At 36.8% G+C, this 17516-nt stretch overlaps 1 protein-coding gene across 3 annotated transcripts in view; it reads left to right on the top strand.

Annotated features, from left to right (window-relative positions):
• FAF1 (Fas associated factor 1) overlaps positions 1 to 17516 on the top strand; it is a 497001-nt gene that overhangs the window by 195236 nt on the left and 284249 nt on the right. For all 3 annotated transcript variants that reach the window (XM_086387547.1, XM_086387559.1, XM_086387570.1), the window contains exon 6: positions 2433 to 2524. In XM_086387547.1, the coding sequence (XP_086243673.1) occupies positions 2433 to 2524 (92 nt within the window). The remainder of the gene's footprint in view (positions 1 to 2432; positions 2525 to 17516) is intronic.

Here is a 17516-nt window from a genome sequence, read left to right as displayed (position 1 = left end):
ATGCCTTTTATACTGTTTATGCCAGTCACCACAAGGAGTCTCAGATTCCCAAATTATTCCTCACTTAAATCTCCATAGCCTCTGTACAGCTCATATCTGTCTCTGTTCATTTTGCTCTCCACTGCTTGAAAATTTTTTCCTGAGCCCTATGGAACTAATTTCATCATTAGCAAAATTCCTTCTATTGCCAACCTCTTGTTACATATTCTCTTCACCATCTACTTCGGACTGAAATCTGCCTTCCTGAAGATATTGTTTCTTTGGAGGATTCTCAGTTTTAATTGCTTTTCTCCAAAAAAGATGGGAATACCAGACCACTTGACCTGCCTCTTGAGAAACCTGTGTGCACGCCAGGAAGCAACACTTAGAACTGAACGTGGAACAACAGACTGGTTGCAAATAAGAAAAGGAGTACGTCAAAGGTGTATATTGTCACCATTATGTGCAGAGTACATCATGCAGAGAAGGCGATGGCACCCCACTCCAGTACTCTTGCCTGCAAAATCCCATGGACAGAGGAGCCTGGTAGGCTGCAGTCCATGGGGTTGCGAAGAGTCAGGCACAACTGAGCGACTTCACTTTCACGTTTTACTTTCATGCATTGGAGAAGGAAATGGCAACCGACTCCAGTGTTCTTGCCTGGAGAATCCCAGGGACGGGGGAGCCTGGTGGGCTGCCATCTATGGGGTCACACAGAGTCGGACACGACTGAAGTGACTTAGCAGAGTACAACATGAGAAATGCTGGGCTGGAGGAGGCACAAGCTGGAATCAAGATTGCCGGGAGAAATATCAATAACCTCAGATATGCAGATGATACCACCCTTATGGCAGAAAGTGAAGAAGAACTAAAGCTTCTTGATGAAAGTGAAAGAGGAGAGTGAAAAAGTTGCCTTAAAGCTCAACATTGAGAAAACTAAGATCATGGCATCCGGTCCCATCACTTCATGGCAAATAGATGGGGAAACAGTGTCAGACTTTATTTTTCTGGGGTCCAAAATCACTGCAGATGGTGACTGCAGCCATGAAATTAAAAGACGCTTACTCCTTGGAAGGAAAGTTATGACCAAGCTAGACAGCATATTAAAAAGCAGAGACATTACTTTGTCAACAAAGGTCCGTCTAGTCAAGGCTATGGATTTTCAAGTGGTCATGTACAGATGTGAGAGTTGAACTATAAAGAAAGCTGAGCGCCGAAGAATTGATCCTTTTGAACTATGGTGTTGGAACAGACTCTTTAGAGTCCTTTGGACTACAAGGAGATCCAACCAGTCCATCCTAAAGGAGATCAGTCCTGGGTGTTCATTGAAAGGACTGATGTTCAAGCTGAAACTCCAGTACTTTGGCCACCTGATGCGAAGATTTGACTCATTTGAGAAGACCCTGATGCTGGGAAAGATTGAGGGCAGGAGGAGAAGGGAACGACAGAAGATGAGATGGTTGGATGGCATCACCAACTTGATGGATTGGCTTTGGGTGGACTCCGGGAGTTGGTGATGGAGAAGGAGGCCTGGCATGTTATGGTTTATGGGATCACAAACGGACACGACTGAGCAACTGAACTGAACTTAAGTAGCCATTATACTACTGGACTAACTGTTAAAATATGTGTCCTCATTGTTCCTCATTTCCGTTTCCAGTCCTTCCTCTCTGAAGAACCTTCAGCATTGACTTTCATGTTAAAATTTTTTTTTATCATCCATGTGGTGCAGTGGTAAAAAATCTGCCTGCCAGTGCAGGAGACACAAGAGACATGGGTTGATCATTGGGTTGAGAAGATCTCCTGGAGGAGGAAATGGCAACCCACTCCAGGATTCTTGCCTGGGAAATCTCACGGACCATGGAGCCTGGCAGGCTACTGTCTATGGGGTCCCCAAAAGTTGGACACTACTGAGAACACACACACACACACACACACACACACACACATGATGATTATCTGGAGGAAGAGTTAAGTAACCTAGGTAACAGTAGAGACCTCATCCAGGTCTTTTCATTTCTTAGGCTATAGCTCCTCATTTATAAAATCTTTGGTTTAAGATATTCTCTATCATCTTTTCTAGATCTAATGATCTCTGAAAACATAACTTGCTAATTTTTGCTATAATGATCCTGAATAAAGTAGATATTAGTTGCAAGGTTATGCTTCTTCAATGAAGTAATTAATAATCTTCAACTGTATATAACTGTGTATATTTGTATCTCTTTGTGAGCTAAAGAATTTGTATTTTATTTTAATACTCAGATTTATGCTAACTTATGCATGGGAGAAACAAATTTATTTGGATTCAATAGTTCTGTATTATCCTATTTAGGAAATTGTCAAAAGATGAAAAGCCAAGCTGCAGTGGCAATAATTTTCTAAGAATTATAGGAAAAGATTAATAATGCACAATCAATAGTTATTTTTTGTTTTTACTCTTTCTTTTTCAGACCGTCTTAAAATCACTACACTTGCCAAAAAACAACAGTCTTTATGTCCTTACACCAGATTTGCCACCACCTTCATCATCTAGTCATGCTGGGTAAGGTGTTTACTTTTCCTGGAAATAGGAAATGAAAAGTTTGATTGTTAAATTTCTTTAAGCTGTATATAAATATCAAAATTAAATCAAAACTTGTTGAAGTTTTAGCTTACTAACAACTATTAACTATGTAACGTTTCAAACTATTTGGTTTGGAGTGTTCATTTGTTTGATTTTATTTTATTTATTTATTTATTTATTTTCTCCCAAATCTTTTTTTTTTTTTTCTCCCAAATCTCCCAAATCCCAAATCTCCCAAATCTCCCAAATCCCAAATTTGTTTAATTTTAGTGATGGAATCTTTTTACAAAGAAAAGCTAGCAAAACTTTATTTATATAATAGAAGAGTCATAAATGGTACTTCTCTGTTTGAAGGGAAGAACGAGAGTTGGAGGGAAGAGAATGAGCAACTGGAACTCTAGTTTCTCCCATGGCTGAAGCAGTATATCTTTGAGGAAATTTCTTGTGCTCTGGAGAATACAGCTTGAAATACATTGATATAAAATTTTTAAGATTTTCTTTTTTTTTGGAATAGATAGTGTCATTCTTTTTTCGGTGTTTACAGTGAAACTCAGTATATTTATAGAATGATCAAATGATTTCAATATTTAATTATATATTGTATTATTATTGCCTAATGAAGCAACTGGATCTAAAGTGAATCATTAAGCTAGTGATAGAGTCATAATTTTCCTGAGCACAGTTTCCTTCTGGAACTGTGTTTACATTCTTAGATTTTCACAATTTTTTGCACATTTTCTTTTTTTTTAATTTAATACAACTTGGTGTCTCTAAACTTCAAATATTGTCAAATTTTTCCCCAGTATCTTTATTATTAGTGTAGTGAAAGGAAAAACGTCCTGTTTTCTTTACTGTACTACTCATGGAACAGTTCTGGCCAACAAATGTGTCTACTACCCACCAAGTCTTCAACACCTGCTGGATATTCTTCAATTTAACAAAATTCTGATACTACCTACCTGGAGATAGCATTAGATCCCACAAGTTCAGGACTCAGCTCCATAACACTGCCCCATATCAGACCCAGTTGCAGGTATAGGTTGTCACCTGTGCTTCTGACCAACTGGCTGTGAATAGGAGGTTCCCACCACTCCCTTCTGTGTTTGATAATTTGCAAGAGAATGGCTCACAGAACTCAGAAATGCTCTATGTACTATTACCAATTTATTGTAAAACATATTTTAAATGAACAGCCAAATGAAGAGAATATAGAATGAGATCTGCAAGGGTCTTGAGCAGAGGAGTGCTTGTAATGTTTAAGGCGTGCCCACCTGCCAGCACGTGGATGCTTTCTTTTTTACCAACCTGGAAGCTCTCCATAGCTCTTCAACTAGGATTTTTATGGAGATTCACCACATAGGCATGATTGATTGAATCATTGGCTATTAGTAATTAGCCTAACTTCCAGCTCCTCTCTTCTTCACAGAGTAGGGTAGGAGGGAGAGGTGGTTAAATGTTCTAACCCTCTAATCATGAGGTTGGTTCCCCTGGCAACCAGTATAGAAGCTTGTTAGTATCACTCTTATTAATTAAAAAATTGCAAAGATTTTAGGAGCTCTGTATGGGGAAGAAAACCAAATGTGTATTTCTAACAGCTCATACCATCACAGGTAGATAGTATCAAAAAGAAAAGTAAATTTCACTTTACCAAAGTAGAAATCACTGAACTGAAGAAAGTTAAATCTGATATAATTGTATAATTGTATCTGATAGTTTGTTAATGGTTTGTTTTAGGTTAAGAATTTAAAGATTTCTTGGGTTGCTCTGTATCTTATGTTCAGATCATATATTAATGGGAATTTTCATTTGCATACTATGAGAAACAGTACTTACAGTCCTTGTGCTTATAGTAATGTTGATTTAGATGCCAGATGAGATTATAGATATGGGTTCTGTATCCACTCAGGTACAACATTATTTTTAGGTTAGTTAAGAATGTCATCCAGTATGTAATCCATATAATTAAATGTAGATAAGAGACATCATTGGTTGTAGTCTGTTGCTTTCCAGTAGTATGATTAAATGGATTTTTGAAAAATGTCTTCCTGGGCTAATGGAAATGTTCATTGCCATGTGTCTCAGTCCCTAGGCAGGCAGGGGCCTACAGTGTTTCTTGAAATGCAGTGTTTATTGGAGAATGACTACTTTATATAATACTAAACTAGTCTTCCCTGGTAGCTTAGCTGGTAAAGAATCCACCTGCAATGCAGGAGACCCCTGTGCAATTCCTGGGTCAGGAAGATCTGCTGGAGAAGGGATAGGCTACCCACTCCAGTATTCTTGGGCTTCCCTTGTGGCTCAGCTGGTAAAGAATCTGCCTGCAATGAAGGAGACCTGGATCAACCCCTGGGTTTGGAAGATCCTCTGGAGAAGGGAAAAGCAACCCACTCCAGTATTCTGGCCTGGGGAATGCTATGGACTGTATAGTCCATGGGGTCACAAAGAGTCTGACAGGACTGAGTGACTTTCACTTTCACTTTTCAAAGTAGTATTCCTTAGTTGGCTGTATGGATTTTTAGCAAGTTATAATGGTGCTTTTTCCTATGTTGGAATGATAAGAAAGACATAAAAATTCAAAGTCAAATAAAAGATACAAAAAACACAGTGTATCTGGCTAGTGAGAGGAGCATAGAGGCTCCTGCTGATGAAGAAGTTTATTAATGCACATAAAAGTTACAGTGTATTTCTTTTAGATATGTTAATCCAAGATATCTTTCTATAAAGCTAGAGATTATTTTTCTTTTTTCATCTATAAAATATATCTTAAATTCTCATTTCATGAGAGACAATTAAAAACAAAATCCATACAGAATTTTAAAAGCTAATGGTAATAATTATTTTTAACTTATGATTTTCACTTGTGTTTTATCAAACAAAAATAATTTTTATATCATAACTGTATAATGGAACCCAAAAGTATTTTAATATTGAGTTATATAGCATATCATATTATCAAATATGGGAGACAATATTGCTGTGCACTAACCTACATAATAAATCAAGTTGATTTGTTTTTGCAAAATTTTTTTACAATTGGTGGATTCATACAAACCTTATTTATAATTTGTAACTCAGTATATAATCTAAAAAGGAGAAAATATCATTCTGATTGTTATATTTGAGAATTGGTAAATAAATAGAAAAACTTCGAAACTGATAGAGGAAAATAGCAAAGTTTATGTACATACCACCCCATCCTTCTCCTCAGATTTGGAATTTCTTTTAAAAGGTATATTTGATTTAGGTGGTTGGTTTGATATTAAATTGATTTTATTCTTTTATTTCTCTGACACGAGTCAGTGGATGTGGAAAAACTGAGGGAAACTGGGTAATAAACTGCCTGTTAATTGCAGTGCAGAACTATGACGAGGTCCTGCTGCTGGATTCCACTGTTCCAATTTCAGTGCAGTGGCAAACATTATGTTCTTTCTTTAGAGTATCAGTCTTTTCTCAATGAACTGGATAATACTGATGTTATGGTGTCATTCCTAAACAAAGTTTATTATGATCAAATCAGGAAAGTAATGTGATTATAATCTATCCATGCAAAAAAGGTAAGATCTAGAGAGAAAAGTCCTAGATTATAATCCCTGTTTATCTAGGGTCTTAGATTCTCCTTATATAAAATAGGAAGCATTGATTTTAGTTGTCAGGGTGGTTATAAAAATTCATTAAACAGAAGAGGTACATTCATATGCAAAAACACAAATTGCAAAACATAATTATTAAAACATGTATGCTCGTAAATACCAGTAGTAATCTTTTTCATTCAACTCTCACTTCATTTTTATAGCACCTCTGTAAGAACACAGAGGCTGATATTGATATCTGTATTATAAATTAGGAACTTGAGGTGTTTTAAAGAGAGTTTTGCAGCTGGTTTAAGGTCAACAGTGAATAATAACTTCTGCTACTGATATCTTCATCTGACTCTCCATCTAGCTTCCAGTTTCTTGACAGAAATATATAAAGCTTTATTCCAAAGATGACTTCTTTTTCAGAAGCTGTTTTCTATAATGACATTTTTAAAAAAATCTTGTAATTTGTCATTATATAGTCCTTGAAGTTCATTTATATGCATTTTAGTTACTGTAGTTTTCAAGAGTATTGATGAAATTTTAGTGTGTGAATGAACTTTTTAGTTACTGTACACTATTCATCATCTAGTAAAATATAGACGTAAAATAACATGCTCTTACATTCTTTACTGACAAATAGTTTTATTCTCAAGGTTTGGTGAGAGCTATATATTAAACCATGCCTTATGAAAAATTTTTTTAACTTGATTTTTCTGCCACTAGGGGGTGCCTGGTAATTGAATCTTATTTTGTATTTACAGTATTTTTTAAAAAGCTAAGAGCAACAGAATTACCATGTAAGTGTCTATAACCTTATATTTAGAATTATTTTAAAGTAAATTATGTTTTTGTTTTTCAGAAAGTAGAATTTCAGGCTTTTTGAGAATTTAAGAGCAACTCTTTAATCATAATCTTTTTAACAATTGAAAAGTGTTTTTTAGCTTCTTAAAATAGATCAGATTTCACTTATTAATTCAAAGGTGATGCAGTTACACCTATGGCACAACTTCAGATTGTACTGTCAATCACAATAAAATTAAAAGAGGGGAGCTGTCAATTATACCTGTTTCATATCATAGGAGAGGGTCAATCTATCAAATATTTATTGATTAACTAGTAGATGGAAACATGCTCTGTCCTCTAGGCACTTACAACCTAGTCATTGACATATTGTGACTTTTTAAAAAATTAATCTCTTTAAAGAAAATTTCCAACACTGTTCTGGTGTTCTATCTATCTATCACTCAGGTTGTTTCATCCTGTAAGTGCCTCTTTTCTTCATCTGCTGTAAAGTTGGTGTCCTCTAGAGTTCTTTCAGCAACCCCTCTTACTGTACATTTTCCCTGACATCTCCTCTCAGTGCTTTGTTTTCCAAATATGTATAAATGACAAATCTCTATAAACACCCGTTTCCTAGTTGCCAGTTGAGCTTTCACTGGCATGTCTGTCCCATTTGTAATCCAGTCATATGTCTCTAGATTGAGACAATCCTGAGAAATCTGTACTACTACCTGTATTTTTTGTCTCAAATATACAGTGGTAATGGTACAAAATACTGCAATGTATTCCAAGTAGGATGATTAAGAATCACTACCAAAGAATCACTGTCATGCTGATCCATTCTTTGGCCATTTTGCAGTAAAATTAAAGGTGAAGTAGTAATAAAAAGGTATCTCTGAGGTCCTCCATACATTTGGATACTACAGATAATTTACAGGTAAAAGTGAAATCATAATAACAACCACTAGTAATTTAGAAGTGAGCACAAATAAGAGTTTGAGCATTCTTTGGCATTGCCTTTCTTTGGGATTGGGATGAAAACTGACCTTTTCCAGTCCTGTGGCCACTGCTGACTTCCAAATTTGCTGACGTTGAGTGTAGCATTTTGATAGCATGATCTTTTAGGATTTGAAATAGCTCAACTGGAGTTCCATCATCTCCACTAGCTTTGTTCATAGTGATGCTTCCTTAAGGCCCACTTGACTTCACATTCTAGGATGTCTGGCTCTAGGTGAGTGATCACACCATCGTGATTATCTGGGATGTGAAGATGTTTTTTGTAGAGTTCTTCTGTGTATTCCTGCCACCTCTTCTTAATATCTTCTGCTTCTGTTAGGTGCATACCATTTCTGTCCTTTATCAAGCCCATCTTTGCATGAAATGTTCCCTTGGTATCTCTGATTTTCTTGAAGAAATCTCTAGTGTTTCCCATTCACATCAGTCCTTCGAGTGAACACCCAAGGACTGATCTCCTTTAGGATGGACTGGTTGGATCTCCTTGCAGTCCAAGGGACTCTCAAGAGTCTTCTCCAACACCACAGTTCAAACACATCAATTTTCAGTGCTCAGCTTTCTTTATAGTCCAACTCTCACATCCATACATGACCACTGGAAAAGCCATAGCTTTGACTAGATAGGCCTTTGTTGACAAAGTAATGAATGTCTCTGCTTTTTAATATGCTGTCTAGATTGAGCATAACTTTTCTTCCAAGGAGTGTCTTTTATTTTCATGGTTGCAATCACCATCTGCAGTGATTTTGGAGCCCCCAAAAATAAAGTCGGCCACTGTTTCCCCACCTGTTTGCCGTGAAGTGTTGGGACCGGATGCCATGATCTTAGTTTTCTCAATGTTGAGCTTTAAGGCAACTTTTTCACTCTCCTCTTTCACTTTCATCAAGAGGCTCTTTAGTTCTTCACTTTCTGCCATAAGGGTGGTGTCATTTGCATATCTGAAGTTCCTGGTATTTCTCCCGGCAATCTTGATTCTTGGGAAGAAGCTTGTGCTTCTTCCAGCCTAGCTTTTCTCATGATATACTCTGCATATAAGTTAAATAAGCAGGGTGACAATGTACAGCCTTGACGTACTCCTTTCCCTATTTGGAACCAGTCTGTTGTTCCATGTCCAGTTCTAACTGTTGTTTCCTGAACAGTATACAGGTTTCTCAAGAGGCAGGTAAGGTGGTCTGGTATTCCCATCTCTTTCAGAATTTTCCACAGTTTATTGTGATCCACACAGTCAAAAGCTTTGCCATAGTCAATAAAGCAGAAATAGATGTTTTTCTGGAACTCTCTTGCTTTTTTGATGATCCAGCGAATGTTGGCAATTTGATCTCTGGTTCCTCTGCCTTTTCTAAAACCAACTTGAACATCTGGAAATTCATGGTTCATGTATTGCTGAAGCCTAGCTTGGAGAATTTTGAGCATTACTTTACTAGCGTGTGAGATGAGTGCAATTACTTTGGCCACCTGATGCGAAGAGCTGACTCATTTGAGAAGACCCTGATTCTGGGAAAGATTGAGGGCGGGAGGAGAAGGGGATGACAGAGGATAAGATGGTTGGATGGCATCACTGACTCAATGAACATGAGTTTGGGTGAATTCCAGGAGTTAGTGATGGACAGGGAGGCCTGGCGTGCTGCAGTTCATGGGGTTGCAAAGAGTCGGACACGACTGAGCAACTGAACTGAACTGAACAAATAAGAGTGCTATATATTGAAACTTTGAATACAGCAAAAGTGATACTTAGAGGGAAATTTGTAATATTAAGTCCACTAATTAGAAGACAATAGAGAGAGAAAATAAGTGCATTTTATGTTCTACTTAAGAAGTTACAGAAATAGCAGTAGAGTAAGTCTGAAGAAAATAGATGGAAAGAAACATTTAAAAGCAGTAATTAATGGTAGTGGAGTAGAAATTGGCAACACACTCCAGTATTCTTGCCTGGAAAATTCCATGGACAGAGGAACCTGGCGAGCTATGGTCCATGGGATCACAGAGAGTCAAATATGAGTGAGCACGCATACAATTAATGATATAAGTAATCAACAAATAATAACTGCTTGAGAAATCTAGCCAAGAAAGGATGAGAAAAAGCACAAAAATATTAGGTTGAAAAAGAGGACTTAACTACAGATTCAGAGGAAAGGTTTTGATTGGTATAATAATTATTAAAGTTAATGCTAAACATAAGAAATTAATAAATTGTTCTAAAGTGAAAGTATACATGAATAGTAATAAAATAAACTTATCTTTGTGGCAGTAAAATCTGAAGTTTGGTTGAAATAGAGAATTTTCTATAAACTATCAGGTACTAAAATGAATATAAGACTTAGATAACCTGAAAAAGTAATATAACTATTACAGAAATTGAACTTATAGTATAAGATTTTGCATGCTATATTCTTCCCCTAGCCCAGAGGATTTCCATAAAGAAATCTTACCACAAACTTCCCAGTGGGACTGCTACCTATCTTATTTTATAATGTTTGTGTAATCTTGTTATCAAAACTGGAAAAAATAATGTAAGAAAAAATTGTGTGTATTTCTTACTTATAATCATAGATAATAAAAATGAGTAGGTAAATTTTCCTTTGCTTTCTCAGTCTTACCATTTAATGACCTCTTCTTTCCCCTGTCCTTATTCCACTACCTGCAAATGGCAGCTCTCCCTGTATTTAAATGGTCTAAGATACACATGAATCAAAACCATAGCTTGATTGTGTCTTTCCCCTGCTCACATCCCTCCGTTAGCTTTCCGTTACTCTTAGACAAAAATTCAGGTTTCTTACCAAAGTATATTAAGGACTTATATAATCTTGTCCCTGACTTTTTTAACTTCATCTTTTATCATTCTCATCTCTGGCTTGTATCTTGGCAGCCACACTGGCCTCCCTGTTCTTCTTTAAACATTCTAAGGGTGCTTCATCAACTTCAGGACACTTGCACTATGCTGTTCCCCTCCCTGGAATATTCTTCCATCAGTCATCCACTTGACTCACTCCTTTACTTTATTCAGTCCTCTACTCAAATGTTACATTCTCAGATAGATTTTTCTTAACTCCCCTGGCTAAAAGAGTCCCTCTGCTACAGTCTTTCCCTTTTCTTACATTATTACAAAATACATTATATTAGTAATATATTCTTACTTGTCTGTATTCCTTATCATAATATAAAGCTACAAGAAATTATGGACCTTTTTTGTTTACTTGTATATCCTCAGCAGCTGAAAGAGTGCCTGAAACATTGTAAGTACTTAGAAATAGTAATGGAATGAATATTGTGAAGTAATACATCCCTGAGAATGTTTGCCTCCTAAGAGAGACCAAAGCTAACGAGTAAAGTTCTAGTGTGGAATATCAAGCATCATGCAGTACAGATATAAGATATTTGGGGAGCTGAAGATCTTACAAGTGTTCCATAAGTGTAATAAACTAGGCAGTCTTGCCTTGGTCTGAGTTTAGCATTTTTTTCCAGTGTTCCTTTTGAATTTTTTTTTTTTTTCCCACTGAAGTATGGGATAATGGAAGGAGCTCTGGCTTTATAGTCAGACACTGTTTATCCTATGTCTGTCCCAGTGGTTTTGTGGCCTCCGGCAGCACCTTTCTTCTGTGAATCTTAGTTTCCCCAGTATTATTTCATAAATGGCTGTCCTTTCTCTCCAGCCAGATCCCAAGCTGTGAAAACAAGAGCATTCTTTCTGAGCATCTCCCTCAGCTCATCTATGGCCATCTATATAGAAGCCCTTAATAAACATTTGTTGTTAATGAATATGAAAAGTTTCATGACAAATTGAGGGATTTAGTTTTCATCCATACACATATAGTCTCTCCATTGGCTGTTTTGCTAATTTTGTTTTTCAGATATATGGAGAGTCCATCTCATTTTATTCTTATAGGATGTCAATTATTCATTCATTTACCAGATCTTACAGTGTGTTAGTTCCTTGTTCTAGGTGTTAGAGATACAATGAGAAATCAGATGGCAAGGTACCTGCTTTCATGGAGTTTACATATGTGTAGGTGTGGGGGTAGGGTACAAGGACAGGCACCAAACTATGAATCAAACAAGAAGAGGCATCAGATGATAATAGTGCTTTGCAGAAAACTGAAATAGAATGACATGATAAGAAGTAACTTGGCGACTCCTGTAAGTTGTATGGTGAGGAAAGACCTCTCAGAAGATCTACTATTTCAGCTGAGACATGAATGATTAAACACTATTAAAGTGAAGAGCAGAATGAATAGTATTCTAAGCAAGGGAAATAACTAGTGGCAATAACTAGTGGCTGCATAGGTGCCTTGGTAATAGAGTATAGTCTTTTTAGCTTGCTTTAGTCTTATCCTAATAAGTAATAAAAATGTCCAGCTCCATTATAATTACATAGATTGTCTCAATTTTTTGTGGCAGGATGATAGAAAATAAGGTATCCCTTATATATAGTTGTCCCTTTTTACAAGTAGTAATTGAGTCTTGCTGTTGAACTTTAACCTTTTTATACTGGGAGGATGGTTCCCATTAATACTTCGATGGGTTCTGTGAGGGTGTTGTTGAACTCTGGTCATACAGTCTAGCATATGGTCCTCTTGTGTGGCCTATTCTGGCCTTGACTTAGCTGCTATTTGTGCAAGCTTGAGTAAATTCAGGGTACTAATTGAGGCTCTTGTGATAGTTAAGTAAACTACTAGTATTAACATACATGGCCTTTCTTTGGCCTTCTTGGAAAGCCATTCATGGGAAATCAGATAACAATAGCCTTGAATTAATCTAGAGTACGGTATTATATTTTCCAGTGGATACTTTGGAAGGAAATTGAGTAGTAGTGAGTCAAGATATCTGAGTCGCAGCCCCGTCTGAGTTCTAGCCCCAGCTCTCCCACAGAATCAATGTTTGATACGGCAGGTCACTCTTCTGCTCTGGGCCTTAGATGCTACCAGAAAATAAAGAGGCTCCATGATTGGGAAAAAGAAACTGCTTTAGTAACCAGACAAGCACCAAGTAGATCATGTGGCTTTGACTTGAGTTCTTCGTGAGGTCTTTTATCTTTCACTCCAGACCTAAATCTTAGGACCCACGTTTCTGGTGGCTCAGATGGTAAAGAATCTGCCTGCAATGCAGGAGACCCAGATTCGATCCCTGGGTTGGGAAGATCCCCTGAAGAAGGGAATGGCTACCCATTCCAATATTCTTACCTGGAGAATTCCATGGACAGAGGAGCCGGTCACGCTGTAGTTCTTGGAGTCACAAAGAGTCAGACACAAATGAGCAACTAACCCTTTTACTTTTTCACATGCTTAAGTGACCTACAGAAAGAGTTATGACTGGGTTTTCAGAGCCTTAAGGACTGATGCAGTCGGCCTGCCTCACCAACCTGGTCACAGCAGGAAACGTAGCTTAGAGAGCTCATGGCAAACCTTGTTCAGGACTATATACCACAGGGGATAAAAAGTGGAATGTAATTTAGTGCACTGAAAGTGAAAGAAAGTGAAGTCGCTCAGTCGTGTCCAACTCTTTGCAACCCCCTGGGCTGTAGTTTATCAGGCTTCTCTGTCCATGGGATTTTCCAGGCAAGAGTGCTGGAGTGGATTGCCATTTCCTTCTCCAGGGGATCTTCCCAACCCAGGGATCAAACCTGGGTCTCCTGCACTGCAGGCAGACGCTTTACCATCTGAGCCACCAGGGAAGCCCCAATTTAGTGCACTGCTACTGCTAAGTCACTTCAGTCGTGTCCGACTCTGTGTGACCCCATAGACGGCAGCCCACCAGGCTCCCCTGTCCCTGGGATTCTCCAGGCAAGAACATTGGAGTGGGTTGCCATTTCCTTCTCCAGTGCATGAAAGTGAAAAGTGAAAGTGAAGTCGCTCAGTCGTGTCTGACTCTTCGAGACCCCATGGACTGCAGCCTACTAGGCTCCTCCATCCACGGGATTTTCCAGGCAAGAGTACTGGAGTGGGGTGCCATTGCTAGGGCATAGGAAATGGGGGTCAAAGCTGCTCGTCTTCATCCTCACCTTCTGTGAAACCTAACCTAGTACACAGTGACTTTGTGAATAATTGTAATAGTCTTTTCTCTTTTTCTGGAAGAAGAAAGTTTAGAATCTGGAAAAAATGCCACAAGTGTTCTTATTAGAAGCCTTCCTTCCTGAAGAGAAGCAGCATGGGCAGAAACAGTACTTACCTGTGAGCAGAGGCAGAAGTTTGAAGGAAAGCAAATGAAACATTGTTCTCATGATCCCTGAGGTCTCTTCTAATGTGCTTTGGATATGCCCTTCCTATATCCATTAAACGTAGTATAAAAAAGGGGAAAATGGAAGTATTCCTCTTCTGCCCCTACTTCTTATAACTAGCTGTGGTAATAAGTATGCAGCTATGTTCCTAGCCTTGGTCTTAGCTAAGAGGTGACACCTCTGGGTGATATGTATATTGATACTTACACAGACAGTTTACTTTTTTCTTTTTGTTTTTTTCCCCCATCTCTCCTACCCTGTTCTGAGGCTATTCAAGATACTCATTCATCCTCATTATCACCACTAAAAAGATTACTGAGAAGTCTCACAGAACTACTTGGGGTCCACTTATTACAAGAACATTCTAAGGATGCTTTCAGATAGCTCTCATCCTACTACTGTTTCCCCACCACCTCACAATCTCTGCACCAATGTTAATCCTTGTAATATTTTTCACTCTTTTTGTCTATGTCCTGCTATTTCAATTTTTGGTGTTCTCCTTTAATGCAGTAGTCACAGTTATGAGATCTCTGACTTAGAATAAGGTGACAACTCTAGGGTATCATCTTTGGAAGGATTTAAAGCAGTCATCTAATCTAGTCCCATTTTATGACTGGAGAACTGAGGTACAGAAAGATGTAACTTTACATATGCAAGTAAAGGTTCTGGATGGATGGATTAATTTTTCCTTCCAAAATGCTTTACAAAACAACTTTTTTGTTCACAAATGATATTCATCTGTGAAAATGTTTTACTGGTGCTGTAAGCAGTACAATATTTGATAACAATTTGATGTATATCATTCTTAAAGCAACTCATCATTTCTTAATATAGTATAATCAGTGTTTCAAGTACATTATTGTGGTTAGTGTTTAACTTCAATTCTCGTGAGCATTTTTATTACATTTTGTAAAAGTGATATTAGAAGTATTAGATTAGTAAATGTGTCTTAATAAAGGGTACTGAAAAGTGGCTTATTTTAAGAAGACGACATTTCCCTAAAGTTATGCATTCTGGATAAAAGAAATTTGTCCCCAATTACAGCATTGATGGAGATCACAACACTTCTAATTGGATTGATGTACCAAACCTGTTTATATAGTTAACTGCCTATTGATAGGTCAGTGACTACTGAGATTAGCTTGTTAAAATCACACTTTGAAAAAGAACTACAGGTATTCTCTGTGGTTGATTTAATGGAAAGTTGGAAACTTGGTCACTAATTCATGAAACAAAAATCGATGTATCTGTAAGTTTTTTTTTCTTTGTTCATGGTTTGTCTAGATGGATAGAATTATGTTTTGACAGTTTTGCTATGAACTACTTGGTAGATCACAATATATCACTATCACCGCTAATTACCACATTTTGATTAATCTTATATACTTTAGTTAGTACATTTTCATGAATCCAATATATCTCTATATTGATAAACAGTAATTATAGACACAAGGACACCTGAACCTTGAAATCTTCCTGAAAAATGGTATTAAGAATTATGTGAAACGAAATGTTTGTTTATCTAGACATATTTAATTGCCAGCAAAGAAAGCAATTAAAAGTATCGGCAGAGTAAGAGGCCAACCTTTGTTAAACATGGTTTTAAGATTGTTACAGAACTTGTGGTGATGATAACATGGTGTCTTGGAGGATGTTAACAACTGTAGCAGAGTGTTAATTAAGAATGATGTAATCTGCAGCTCAGAATTATTAATATCACATGTTAGTTTAGCCGGACAGGAACAAAACCTAATTTCAGTTATGATGAGGGCTCAAGTTGTATTTGTAGTAGAAAGATTAACATTTTATTTTTGTGCTGTTCCTGAGACAATTTAAAAATCCTGAATGAAATACAGTCAAAGGTAAACATCAAGTCCCTAGCTCATTTACATATGTGCCAGATTTTCAAACTGATTGCTATTTGAAACTAATCTGTCATTGCTGGCTGCATTAGCTACAACAAACATTACATTTACATATTGATTTCTTATTTTGTTTTAGTGTAAATAATCCATAATTATAGTAAATTTGGTCTTTTGTTGACAAGAGCTCATAAGACTCTGTAAGTTTAGAATGGAAATTTAAATTGCCATGTGTCATGCTTTTTAATTTAAAAGCTTGCTATATCTGAAAGGATAAAAAGATCATTGTAGATCATAAAATATTCCCAAAGAGACAAAGGAGAGAAAATTTTGTAGAGCTTTTTAGAAAAATATAAATTGTAAAATATTAATGAAAAATTCAGTAACACATTCTAAGATTATTTTATTTTTAAAAGAAAATCAGTAATTTGAAAAAATTGATTTTTTGGCTTCAGTATTAGATCATATTTAAAAAATAAAGTTAATGGAAATGAACCTTCTAAACCTATTTTTCATTGATATTTTTTTAAAATATCCAGTGCAAAAAAAGAAATAGCATACACATACAAGCAGAAATGAAACAGAAGATTTTCTATATCTTTACTGATGTTAATATTTTACACATCTGAACTACCTATACAGCATTGATTTGAGGAGCTTAATTTCATGGACAACAACCAGTATATGTCAGTGGTCACATACTCTTATAAAGTAGCATTGGAGGAAAAAATCTATAGTTTCCATTTACGTTGATTAAAAGTGTGTTTTTGAGGTTAGAAATACAGGACTCATTTGATTGCACAAATAGTAGTCATCCGATTGTTGAAGTACGTTTTATGGCTTATAATTTTTTATGGAGATATAATTTACATACAATAAATGCATAATTCTTAAGTGCCCCCCAGTTACATGAGATTTGACAAATGCTTATTGTTTGCTACAGTGGGTTTAAATGAGTGGGATATTAATTTGGATGTGTGAATACAGGTATTTAACAAACAGCCTGTGCTGAATTGATGGTGTCTGTTTACTTGAGTGCTATGAATACAGAACCCCTAAAAACTCATGTCAGTCACTTAGGCTGCTATAGAAAATACCGTAGAAAGGGTGACTTAATCAACAGACATTTCTTTCTCACAGTTCTTGAAGCTAGAAAGTCCACGATGCTGACAGACTTGGTTCATGGTGAGAGCTTGCTTCTTGACTTGCAGATGGCTACTTTCTCACAGTGTCCTCACTTGACAGAGGGAGAGCACAAGCTCTGTTCTCTCTCCTTTTTTAAAAAAAATTATTTTAATTGGAGGCTAATTTCTTTACAATATTGTATTGGTTTTGCCATACATTGACATGAATCCACCACGGGTGTACATGTGTTCCTCATCCTGAACCCCCCTCCCATCTCCCTCCCTATCCCATCCCTCTGGGTTATCCCAGTGCACCAGCCCCGAGCATTCTGTATCTCTCTTCTTCTTATAAGAACAGTAATCTCATTTTAGGAGTCTCATCCTCATAATTTCATATAAATGTAA

This window comes from Bos grunniens, chromosome 3, assembly GCF_055505025.1.
Source record: "Bos grunniens cultivar Pamir isolate PY7600 chromosome 3, Bosgru_T2T1.0, whole genome shotgun sequence".
Classification (NCBI taxonomy): domain Eukaryota; kingdom Metazoa; phylum Chordata; class Mammalia; order Artiodactyla; family Bovidae; genus Bos; species Bos grunniens.
The sequence above is the reverse complement of the archived record's forward strand: the minus strand, read 5'-3'. Positions and strand labels throughout refer to the sequence as shown.